We start from the raw sequence: 13,039 nt of genomic DNA on the forward strand, positions 1-13,039 counted from the left end.
CACATTACAGAGAACAATGTAGTCAGCGGTTTCAGCAAAAGAAGAATCTCGTGGCGGGAAAAGTGCATCTTCAGGTGACTCCAACAGCTTTCTTTCACGATGATCGTTTGCTAAATGGCCACCAAGCAGTCGAAGAAGGGAAAGAAAATTCAACTTTTCAAAAGCCGAAAGATTATAGGATCGTTTTACGCAAAGTATTTTACGTTGATTCGCTATATACGTAAGGTCCAGCAGGATAAGGCTCTTCAACTCATCCAAGATGGCGATCCTGAGGAGTATCGCCGTCTTCTGAAAACGACTTTGATCGCAGTTCCTCGGGATCAGCCGGTTAAACCGCCATTCAAGCCAAGTACAGCACAATGGTTTACCCTCAAGGAAATAATTGTTAGAGTTATTGAACACTTTTGTCGAGGGAACAAGACGAATGTCCTAGCATACGGCTTTGAGTCGTTAAGTGGTTATGGAAATAAGGGAACAGTGGCTGGGACTGTTGGAATCCAGAACAGCTACCCCAACACTGTTGTAAGTTATTTGCGAACCGCGAGAGCCTGGCAGCTGCTTCACGAGCGTATAGGAGACGACTTGATGATATACTTGTCGCAAAATTTGTCCGTGTTTGTCAAGGTGAACTCGTGTTTTTTCCAAGTCGCTGGTTATCCCATTACGAGATTAAGTCCAATAACATCAAAAGATGTCTTCCCTCCACTCTCTGTCAGAAAAACAGGTGAAACAAATGGCGATAGAGATGCTTCGAATGTAATATCAAATAAAAAATCGAGAAGGGGTGGCAAGCGAGCGCGAAGATATGGTGAAAATGTCAGGGCTGAAGTAAGCTGCTCTAAATTAGCTGATGTAATCTCGACTACGGGTCCAGCGACTGTATTGTCAAGAGCTCCTGTCCGAGTGAACATAAACAGTAGTAAAGATGATACTCATCTCGTTGAAGTGTCCCAGAGCAGTGGAAAAAGAAAGCGTGACAGTTTGGACAGTGGTGATGTTTCAAGAGATAGTCCAAATCCATCGAAAAAGTCGAGGACAAATTCAAACGTCTTCAAAAATAACTCGCCCTTGTTCCTTAAAGGCGTTCTGGTCGATAATGAAATTTCAGCAAAAACATCTTTGGAGAGCGCGACTGCTGGTACAGTTACTGATGCAGACCAGGGTAATCTTTGGAAAGAAAATTCCGATGTAGTAACGTCAAATACCACTGACTTTGTAGATTCATCTGAAACTCAGAAGAACGTTTTCGGCCAAACCTTCCGAGAAGAACCGAACGAACAGAGTGTCAAGGATAAGGGTGGTGTAGCTTTCCAACAGACTGTTGGTGTTGGAGAAAAAACACAAATTCAAACGTTAAAAAGAAAGAAGTGTGTTTCCAGTGCGATGAAAGTCGAGAAGGAGAAAAAGAAAGCAGTGGGTGGAAGTAAACCGTGGAAATATCTAACAAAGTTTCTTCCCAAGTCTAGTGGGCGAAGTGAACCTGCAAGGACAGGACAACGAAAACGGACGGCTCATAGTAACAGCCAGCTCAAAGAGACAAATAATCAACAGATTGATTATAACAGAGGAAGCTCAAGTTTGAAGAAAAACAGAAAGAGTACCTGTTTGAACGAAATATTTATACCACGCTCAAATTTGTTTTATACCTCAAATCTTTCCCAAACGTTCCCAAAGAACCATATTGTGGAGTCACTACCTGTGAGTATGGCCGGAGCGCGCAAACTGGTTCAACACATTTTTCTGCAAGGCGCGTCTTTGGGCGCCTGCAGAGATCGGGGAGGGATAAGGAAAGATGAAAGAAAAGAGCAAAGTGTCGTGAATCAAGCGGCTGTTAAAAACCCTGATGGGTCTAATACTTTGAAACTTACCACACGAAGGAAACGGAAGCCTCTTCGTTTGCCCAGAAGGCTGAAGACTATAGTACCAACGCTATTGAAGTTTCTGGCAAGGCACCAGAAGTGTCCATTTAGAACTATGGTGAAGGTGTATTGCCGTTACGATCATGGAAGACAAGCGATCAAAAACGAAAAAAAGAGAAGGATGTTACGAAGGATTCCTTTTAGCGTAAACGTGGTGTATCACAAGTTATCTCTTAAGGGTCGAGCTAAGTTTACGCAAAGGAAGCGTCGCGAGAGAAAGGCAAAGGTTAACTTGTTGAGGTATCGTCGAGCTGTAAGAATGTTTACAGAACATGATCAGGTAGATTTTTTACATTATAATAGTATGAACTTGCTTTACGTTATTAAGGCCGGGATAAAACAGGTGATAAGTCCCAGCAACTCAGTGTTGTGAATGTCAGTTTGGAGTCAAACAGACCAATCCTAAGGTCACAGCTTCTATTCCGGCTAAGCTTTCTCAGCCTCAGTGCATTTTCAGACATCGAGAACTTACCTGTAAAAACCTTTATTCTCCGACGACCAACGCTGAATCTCATGATTTATTTGTTTCAGGTGGTGGACTTTCTGAAGTGTATCTGCAACAAAGTTGTTCCAAAAGAACTCTGGGGGTCTTCAGGAAACAAAGAAACATTCTTTCGAAATCTTGCGAAGTTCATTCACCTCTATCGGGGAGAAAAGTTCACCCTAGCCCAGATGATGATGGGAATCAAGGTTTCTTGCTGCAAATGGCTTCAGGTGAAGAAAAGCGGAAATAGAAAGCACGTTGCTCTGTCTGATTCTGTTAAGCAGCTGGAGCTTTTAGCTCTGTTCATCTGGTGGTTGGTAACCAGTTATCTCGTGATTGTGCTGAAAACCTTCTTTTATATCACGGAGACTGGTATTCATCGCCAAAGGGTTGTTTATTACAGAAAGCCTATCTGGAAAACGATCCAACAGTTTGGTCTTAACACATTTTGCGGTGAGTTCTTCAAACCGTTGAAAACCGCTGAAGCTGAGAATCTTCTTCGCGCGCAAAGCTCACTGGGATTCTCCCTGCTCAGGTTTATACCGAAGACGTCAACTGTTCGCCCTATTACCAACATGCGTCACCGTCCTTCAAGCAAGGAGCCAATCAGCGTTCAGAATCAGCTTTCAGTGAATTCAAAACTGAAGAATTTGTTTGAAGTTATTAAGTTCGAGAAAGAACGGAACCCAGAAAAGATGGGAGCTACTTTGTTTGGAACTGATGATCTTTACCGGGCGCTTAAGCCGTTTGCCATTCGCGTACGCTCACGTCTGGAGGGAAAACCGCTGTATTTTGTCCACGTCGACGTAAGCCACTGCTACGAGTCTATCCTGCATCAAAAACTCTTTGACACCATGAAGGAAGTATTGGAGGAGGAAGAGTACCTCATTCGACGGTTTGCCTTATTGCGCATGTCTGGTGGAAAGGTCTACAGGTGAGGAAGGTTGAGAGCCACAAAAGAGACTGCATTTAACGAATTCCCCCTTGTCCCTCCTCCCTCGCCGAGCATGATTAGTTCTTCACGTGACTAACTTAGGGTATAAGTGCCCAAAAAGGGCTTTAGATAAAGTGATACCGGCGAATAATGAGCATAACGTTGTTATGATTAAAAAAAGGGGGAAATTGTGACTGTCGGTTGACTTCATACACGATTTTAATCTTATTTCTTCAGTTTAAACTTATTTATTGTTGACTACATAAAGGAAACTTCAACGAAACTGCGAGATTTAAAAGCATCTAACAAAGATTTCTGGTAAGATCGGCTCGTAACCTGGGGAGTTCCTTGGGGTTTTATTCTAAAAGTTTAGCCGAAGAGGGCCCAGTGCTTCCCAAGAAAGGGAATCTCCCTTAAAGGTATCTTAACGTATTTGATAATCTAGTAAATGAGAAAACGAAGAAGAAAAAAGCAATTGTAAGCGAGCTTTATGTAGCACCTCATATCAATCTTGCAGTTAGATATGTTTTCGAATACTTTATCTCGAAAAATAGAACTTAAAATACTACTCATACTTGGGCACAAGATTTTACACCCCATCTGACGCTTGGACATAAGTTTTTTGCGGCTTCTCCTTAATCGTAGAATCCCGCAAAGCCGCGCTGTAGAATGAACTCTGGTTCCTCAAGGTTAAAATTAAGCCCAGCTTATCCTCCGTTGACCCTTTGACCTCTAAGAGTGACAAGAATCTAATTTCTCCTTACAATATCACCTCTTAATAAACATTAAGGTCATAAGAATAAAGGAGATGATCACCTACTAAAGAAGTTCTTGATTGTTACGTTGAACGTTGGCAGTTCTTGCTGAACGACGCGAAGTCGTGTTATCTTTTTTGATGCAAACTAACATTATTAGACGGTCTCACTATCGCTGTGTTTAAAATTGCTGTTTCTAAAATTGTAGAGAGTTCTCTAAGCACGTCAGTACCGCAGATGATTGCCGTTTGTTTCCAGATTTCTTTCGTTCTCTTGTGGTCGAGTGGAAGCTTAGGCAAGTGGTGGCTGTTGATAACGTGTGGTATGTGACAGAGGACCGCGACAAGCTGATTAAGTTGCTGGAAGAACACATATTTAATAACTTCGTCAGGATCGGTAACAACTATTACCAACAGACGAGGGGTAGGTGAAATATGATCTTCTGACCTAATACTCAATCTTCTTGGAACTCTAGAATTTAGAATGACTGGGAGGTTATCCGATAAGAAAACAGTGTTCCTACGTACACAAGTATTGACGTCTCTGTGAGGTGATTGGGCATAAGTGCCTTCGGATAAAATTACTGGTCATAATGTTCTGTAGCACTTAGTAATGATTGTTGCACTTTGTAATAACTGTTGAACTGTGCAATAAAATTGTCTCACGTTGAAAGGAAAAAGCTGTTGCACTCTGTAATAAAAAGGCTGTCGCACTCAGTGGTAACAGAAAAACAATTATTACAAAGTGTGACAAGTATTACAAAGTACGACAGCTTACTATTACAAAGTGCGATGGTCTGCTATTACATAGTGCGACAGCTTTTTAATGACAAAGAGTGACAAGTGTTATTGGAGAGTGTTAAAGTGTTTTTGTAAATTGAATAAGAGAGATGGTAAGTTTTGAGCTCGGAAAAGAAATAGAAAAACTTGTTTTTCGTCTTGTCACGAGCGTGGGACAAAGAAAAATATTATGAGTCTCCATGAGGAATTGAACCTCGGACCTTCAGTTTCCATCCTCCAATGCTCTATCACTGAGCGATAGAAACTCCATGGTGAGGGAGATCCATTACGAAGTTTATATATGACACGCGTCCTGCATACTGCCAGGATTAGGATGTTATCGGAAAGTGTGACGATTGTTGTTGCAAAGTGTGACAAATGTTATAACAAAGTGTCACAAGTGTTATTATAAAATATGACAAGTATTACCAAGCGCGACAGGATTCATCATAATATCATGATCATCAGCTGATAGGTGGCAGACGCGATGGCCGGGTTAACGTGTTGTGTTCTTTGGCTCGGCACCGTCTTTACTCTCAGTGCCTCTGACTGGAGGCGTAGAGAGGGAGAAGGGGCCAGGGGTACCCGTGACCCCCCCCTCCCTGTGGTATACTTTTCTTATGAAATCAGTAACGTACAAATCTTATACGTCAGGTTGGCGGGTACATGGCATTATTCTTTACCAGTGTAAGATTCTCCATCAACTAATACACAAGGTAGAGCAGCGGTGTCAGGTAATTCACGCAAGGCGCGCGGAAATTCGTAATTTTGACCCCTTAGCTGCACCCTTGTTGATTTAGTTGCAAACAGCAGAAGGCTTCAAGACCATTTTCTTCTCCGTCAGAGTTATCAGCATCACTTTAAATTCTTACGTCATATGAATGTCTCCCTCATGTAGGCATTGCACAGGGCTCCGTCCTATCAACAATGCTTTGCGGCTACTACTACAGTCAGATGGAGAGGACCCACTTGTCAGAAATAGTCCAAGATCCAGACTCCCTCCTGTTAAGATGGGTGGACGACTTTCTGTTTGTCACTCCACACCGTCGGTTGGCCGACAAGTTCCTGAATACAATGCATGCTGGAATTCCAGAGTATGGGTGTGTCATCAATCATGACAAAACGTTGACCAATTATACCGCGGTCACAGCTGATGGACACAAGGTGACGAGAATTGGAGCGAGCGATCGTTTTCCCTGGTGCGGGTTTCTTTTGGATACAGTCACACTTGAAGTTTCACCGGACTTGTCCCGGTACACAGGTGAGTTTTACTGAAATAAGTTAGAGGAATTTTAATTCCTCCTCTTTCATGTGAAGTGAGGTTGATAATTGACTACTGAGTAGCTCACTGAGGTTGCGAACCGCCGTTAAGAATTTTTTACAGATGATATTTCGGGCTGAAGCCCGTCGTCAGAGGCCTAAGTACCTTGTTCTGTCGCATTTTTTTTATAATCGGCGGTGTTTGTAAAACCAGTTGTACTTTGAAATAAAATTTTCGTACTTTGTAATACCTGTCCTACTTTGTAATAACTTTTGTTGCACTTTGTTATCCAGTTATTATAATTATTATTAACATGATCATCTTTTTTAATATTATTATCATTAGTACGTGTAGCAACATGATTTCTCGTGCAATTTGGTGCTAATAAGCGCGGGTAACTTTTTCAAAGTCAAAATTCTTTGAAGAATTGTACAAGTGCTTATTTGCACCAAACTGCACGAGAAATGAAAAACGCATCACAGAAAGTCAAGAAGGACGAAATTTTGGCAGCGCGCGCTATTTCTAATTAGCACTCTTGTTACATGAAAAATGCACTCGTTTTCAACCAATCAGGCACGCGTAATTTTTTTTTTTTTCATGTATATTATTAATATCAGTATTATCGTTCTCTTCAACATCACCCTCACTTCTACGGTCACTTTAACGATCTCAATTGTTATCATTATCATCATTAGAATTATTATCATTATTATTGGTGTTACTATTATTATTATTATATGATTGTCTTTACTGACAAGGGTGACGGTTACTTTTGGGCCTACTCGCCTTCCGACAATAGACAACAAATTTGTTTCAAAGTGCGACAGCTTTTTAATTACAATTGTGACAAGTATGATTCGCAAAGTGTGATGGTCTGTTATTACAAAGTACGACAGCTGTTTATATTGAAAATTGTGAAAATTTGTTACGCAGTGCGACCATTTTATCACAAAGTACGACGATTATTGAAAAGTGCCACAGAACACACTTTGCTCCGACAAGGGGCGTGCGCTTTCAGTGTCAGTTGTCTATCTATCTTAATTAACTCCTAGCTTCTAATTACATTCGAGTATTAACCACAAAGACAGGAAACTAAAACAAAAAAGGTTAAAAAACCAAGAACGAATTAAAACTGAAACAGGAAGGTGGACCACGCACTTTAGCCGCACCTCAAACCGTCCAAAAACAGCTGTAGAGGTCGCGTTTTGTTGAAAATGCGCAACTCTGTACGTAAATGAAAATGTAGAAACAAATCTTAATTCTTTCCATTAACTTAGCTTATAAGTTCGTAATCACGGACGCAGTAAGGCAAATGAAAGCTTCTAAGATTCCATCTTGGTTTATGAATTACTGTAGTAATAGACACTTGTGCTAATATCAGGTTTTAAAATGCACAGGACAAGCCTGGCTTACTGAATTGACTTGGAAATGCTCTAAATTTAAATTAAATCGCAATGGATTGCACGGCTTCTAAAAGCGTTTTTTCCCTGAAAGACGTTTTGAACGAAAAAAAATAACATGGAAAAAAGTGATTAAGTGTGGAAAACAAGATGCACATATTAACTGCCCTAATTTATAAATTGCTTTTCTAGGTTCCTTATTAAGGGACACATTGACTGTGTCCCTGGATGCACATCCTGGCGAGGCCCTAAGTAAGAAGCTCCGGTACTCCGTACGCCCGAAGTGCCATCCATTGCTGCTGGACCCAAATATGAACACGCGCGAAAACACCCTGTTGAATGTGTTCCACGTGTTCCTGTTAACAGCGTACAAGTTCCATACTTACGTCAAAGAGCTACCAAGAGGTGAGCTGTCAGCCTTCTAGCTTTAAATTTTGCCAAGTCACAGAACGCGTGCTGATTGGTGTCAGAGAAGCGGGTTATAATCGTTCACCGCATTTTGTCGGCTTTAATTTCGTTAATGAGGAAAAAAGGCTGTTTTTGTTTAGGCAGGAAATATGTTTTTAATTATTATTGGTATTTGCGAGCAAAGAAAATCCTGAATGAGCCATAGCGGTAAGTGGGACATAATTTGGCACGCAATTTTGACTTTGAGTTAATAGAGCAGGACTCCGGCAAAATGATGATGATCAAAACTAGGTTATTACCCAAGGCTGTTCTATAAACAGAGAGATGGGTTGCTTTCACATAATGATTGAAGGGGAACAAAATTAAAATTGCATTCGATTTTCAGGCATCAGTAATCATTTCTTTATAATGACAACGCAAATGAATTCAAATTATTCTTGTTGTCATTAGAAGGGTGTTGTATGGACAGCGCTTGTCCTGTGAAGTTAAGATCGTCGTGAATGAAAATTTTCTGGTAGCTAGATGTGAAAAAAACACATCTTTCGCCGGTGGAAAGTTCTTTCTTTCATGCGGATTGTCACTACATCCCAAAGATTTATTTTGTTGCTATTTAAAAATCAATCTATTTAATTTTAAGATGCGTACAATTATCGGCACCTGTTTTCTTGAGAGTAAATGTATATTGCCTCGATAACGCGAAGAGGAAGCCTTTATGTGGAGTTTTCCTCTTTTGTAGCCTAATATTTCGATTTCAATTCCTCCCCGATTAAAATACGCTAGTTAGATTGCAGACATCTGTTTAAACTCGCGACATGAACTCGAATGGCTTCTAATTTGGGAGTTTAAAACGAACTCAGCTCCCAGAAATCTGTCTATAAGTTGAAGTTAACTTAGCCGTCTACCCAGCATTTGGCTTCCTCGGATAACAAGCGGAGGGAACCAGATGCGCCGAGTCATTGTAAGTCTGATGTTGATGTTGGGTTTGATGATGATGCATTTTCCATCATAGAAAATTGAGACCATCATTTTATGATGATGGACAACTGAAGAGCTGCTAATGGCTTCACTGTTCTTACACATCTATAATCAATCAAACCCACTTAATTTGCTAAAATTGGTTTTTTTCCAATAAAGCGAAATTTTCTGTTGACATATCTTCTTTTAAGGGCGTTTCGAAAAACCGCAAGTTGTAATTGTGTTGTGAGAGCTTAAACACTCTCGCGTTTTACCCTATTGTTTAGGATTTCCTTCTATTTTGGCTTCTTTGTTCGGACAAAATGAGTTATATCAGCCCATCAGCAGTTGGTGAATAATTAACATATATTTTACTTGATCCTCGGAAAAATTATATTTCTGGGTCTATCTTTTTGTGCAATAAAATGTTCGAATTTTCCTCAGTCGCTTCGACCATGTGTTAGTTTTCCATTTTCCTGCAGGGAAGGGAAGACTGCCCTCTGGTGATTGCATCCATGAGTGAGATATTCGACATAAATTCAGTAAACTGAAATAATTGCAAGCGTTGTAGCAGTATACTTGAGCTTGCCAAGAATTAATGCCTTATTCAGATACAACCATTACATCAATTTTTTTGAGGGGTTATTGATACTACCTTCGCCTAAGAATGGATTTTTATTAAAATAGTGTTCCTTGTGTTTTGGTAGAATTGTGGTTATATAGTTTGAACGTTCATTGAATATTTTATCATAAAATTTGTTCTGTTAATTATCCATTATGGCCTTTAAATGGAGAAAAAACTTGAGAAACAGCATCTGGTTGATAAAAACAAATTTGTATGAATGCAACTTGGCAAAACAGAACAAAATATCAATCAAGGGCTGTTTGACGCAAATTTCTCTCTCAAGCGGCGAAGAACGTCAGAGGAACAACTTAGGCCCTTCTGGACCTCTATACGGTTACCAACATTACGATGAGCAAGGCCTCGAAGGCTGTAGTATCCTTCAGATATCGGGTGTGATGTTAATTGTGAATTGCTTAATACAACTTCCACTCACGATAATAAGACAAGAGAGAAACCTATACTTGTGGCTCCTTGAACGGACGGATATCGCCCCTATGGTCAATTATGTGAATATCTTTCCATCAAGTTGTTTTCACAGCCTAAAGCAGGGAAGTAAATAGCTCATTCTTTTATCAATTTTCTCATTGTTTCTTTAAATAGAGAGTTAAGAAAGAATCGATGTCGGGATGTTTGACCCTAAAATATTTCCGAAGATCTTCACTTTTGAGGTTTCCGCTCAAAAGTTTCAACTATAAATAGCGTAGTGATTAAAATTCCGCTGGGCGTGTCTATTTTTGTCCGCCAGCTTCAGTTTTCTTATAATCAAGGAGAAGAGATGAAGCCGTTTTTATTATGCATATGGCGACGTCGTTACATTTGATTAAATTCATCTTCAAACAAAGTTTACGTCTCTTTTCTAACAAACTTTAATTTCCGTTTGCCAGTAGAACTCTTACTTTCAGAAAGAAAACCTGATGCGCGGAACTGCGATGTTGTTGAAATGGTGGAAGGGATAATTTTCTGATTCTTCTCGATTACTTAGCCTGATAGTTTGTAACTAAGGAGATTTTAAGATTCGATCTTCAGTCTCTAATGAATGTAGTGTGTAGTAGACGGGGTTTCAATAAGGTATCCGTAGATAAGAGTTGAGTTAGTTCAGCATTTTGTTTCTTTTGTTTTGTTACAGGTAGCAAACCAAGAGATAACCCATCATTCTTCTCCCGAATGATTCTGGATTTGGCGCTGTATTTCTACTCAGCTAGTGTTCGTAAGTGTCACCAGCTGTCTCCGAGTGGTGCTTCGTTCTCATTGGACGAGCACGAGGTCACGTGGCTCTGTTTGTACGCCTTTCAGATGTGTCTTCGTAGAACGCAGTCTCGATATCGTGAAATTCTGACATTTCTGAGCAAAAGCTTGTCACAGATACATTTGTCTAATCGGATTAAACTGCCAGCCACTCCTTGGAATGCAGCTTTGACTAAGCTCGTGCGAAAGAAGAGCTGAAAACGTCTCACAAAGCTCTTTCCGAGGAATTCAAGAGAAGGAAAATAGTCATGGAGGATCTTTAAAATGTTTGAGGCTTTCAGGAACGATGTTTTATCATATATTTGCCTGGACGCTATGGGACGATTACATGATTTAGGATCTGTCATCTGGTATCATGCGTCAAAGTGACCAATCCAATTTGTAAACCTATCGCTTTGAAAGGAAGCCGAAAGAGGATTTCTTTAACGTCGCGTTTCGGTTCTTCATGAAATACGGCAAGAAAGAAACAAAGCGAATAGTTTTCATTCAGAACATGAAAAACTACCACTGATGGTTCATAAATACTTAATTTTCGCCGCAAATTATCAGCATTTTTTCTTGAAACCTAGAAAGTTTTTACGAAGATTTTCAGCTTTGTCTCGTGATTCATAGTTGAATGGTAAAAGGATCTGCCGTGGTGTAAGGCGATCCGTTCGGTGTCATCCACAGTGCATGTGGCTTTTTATGAGGGCTTTTACATCTGTTCTTGCCGGTTTGTTTACCGTATTCATTCATGATCGGTGACATTTGAAGTACTTTTAGTGTTCATAATTTGAGGAAATAATTAGTAAGTTCCACCATTTTATTGATTAGTGAAAAAGGTATCTGTCTTTCTATCGATTTTCTTGACAAGTCACCCATAATTGACCGAGACCCATCAAAAATTGACAGCAATAATGATTTATTTCTTCCTCAAAAGCGGTGCTAAATTCACGCGTTGAATTAAAATAAGTCTCAGGTTTGTAACTACACTTTTTTTTCATTAAGTTGCTGTATAGTAAAAGCTTAATCTTGTCACAGGATGGATTAAGTTCTTGGATATCCGATTCATGCGTGAAACCGTCAACAAAATTACTTTGTCCTCGTGCAATACAATAATGGAATTATGAAAAATGTGGGCTATCTTTCTGAATCAAGGCCAATTTTTTTTCTTATGTCTTAAGACCACAAAAGTCATAGCTTCCATGTCTAGACTATTACATCGATTTAAATCTTTTCTTTTTTCATTGCCAACATTATATTGTTCTAAGCCAGTTAGGGAACTTAAATATATTTAGCTTTCATTTCGCCATTACTGTCTCTCATATGACTACTTTTGCTCCGGATTACTCTAATGTTCATTATAATTTATAAACCCTCTTTGATCTTGGCACTTTACCATCCTTCGCCTCTATTTCTTTCAGTTTAGCAGTTCTGAAATTTTTCAAAGGGGTTGAGTAGCGATTGCGTGATGTTTCATGACAATAAGTTGCCATCTCGCACACTGCAATGGAGCACTAAGAGATGCCAACCGCTAAAGCCGATTACGGTAATATCTCTGAGGTCATTGTTTCTTTATTGTGCGCACGTAATTCTGTATCCGCCAATATTTTTCATTAGATTTTTAAAAAGGATGAATCTAAAGCAAGACAAATCCAGTACGTGCTCAAAGATTACTGTGCTGTGCGAATTATCTCTGGTGTTGTACGATAGTTCATCCAATAACATCAAGAAAGTATGCGCGCAATTTTTTCCTCTAAGGGACTGGTTTGATAACAAAAAATTCACCGACCGCGTTAAAGGTTTTTACGCGAAAAAATCCGTAAAGAAATTTCACATTTTGTGCCTGATTCCAGCCAAAGCAACTGGAGACTTCAATAAAACCAGGCGAACCCCCTCCCCTCCCCCACTCCCTTTTGTCATAAAATAATCCACCAGTATCGTATCCGTCTTTCCTTTTTCCGGAAAATTAGCACTGAAAGCCTTATCCCGATGAGATTGACGAGCCAATCAGAATTCGACGTGTAGTTAATGTCACGTGAGAACTAATTGACGTCATTGTGTGAAACTCATGGGATGAACACGGGGAGATTTAATATTCTCATGCACAAAGCCATCAATCATAATATACAAAATGTCGACTTAAATCATTAAGATATATGATAACCATTCAATAAGCTCCCTAACGGAGCGAAAATGGGATTTGTACATTTTACTCATTGTTTTCTTCAGTTGTTTAAAAGGTGTCACCTCTTGGGGATTTTCTAGACATGCAAAAAAATATTTTCAGGGTTTC

At 39.8% G+C, this 13,039-nt stretch overlaps 1 protein-coding gene across 1 annotated transcript; it reads left to right on the forward strand.

Annotated features, from left to right (window-relative positions):
- The first annotated feature begins 50 nt into the window (after positions 1 to 50).
- Positions 51 to 12,055, forward strand: LOC113684973 (telomerase reverse transcriptase). The gene is made up of 6 exons (XM_027202396.2): positions 51 to 2,199; positions 2,451 to 3,337; positions 4,301 to 4,515; positions 5,770 to 6,132; positions 7,725 to 7,937; positions 10,646 to 12,055. Exons 1-6 carry the CDS (start codon positions 115 to 117, stop codon positions 10,960 to 10,962), a joined length of 4,080 nt encoding a protein of 1,359 aa, XP_027058197.2. The 5' UTR covers positions 51 to 114; the 3' UTR covers positions 10,963 to 12,055.
- Positions 12,056 to 13,039: the final 984 nt, after the last annotated feature.

Source organism: Pocillopora damicornis, chromosome 13, assembly GCF_964200805.1.
Source record: "Pocillopora damicornis chromosome 13, jaPocDami1.2, whole genome shotgun sequence".
Classification (NCBI taxonomy): domain Eukaryota; kingdom Metazoa; phylum Cnidaria; class Anthozoa; order Scleractinia; family Pocilloporidae; genus Pocillopora; species Pocillopora damicornis.

Excerpts from the sequence above, each read along its gene's own strand:
- LOC113684973 (XM_027202396.2), top strand. The coding sequence starts at position 115 with ATGGCCACCAAGCAGTCGAAGAAGGGAAAGAAAATTCAACTTTTCAAA. Across the intron at positions 2,200-2,450 it reads TGTTTACAGAACATGATCAG|GTGGTGGACTTTCTGAAGTG; the intron begins GTAGATTTTTTA and ends TATTTGTTTCAG. Across the intron at positions 4,516-5,769 it reads CTATTACCAACAGACGAGGG|GCATTGCACAGGGCTCCGTC; the intron begins GTAGGTGAAATA and ends TCCCTCATGTAG.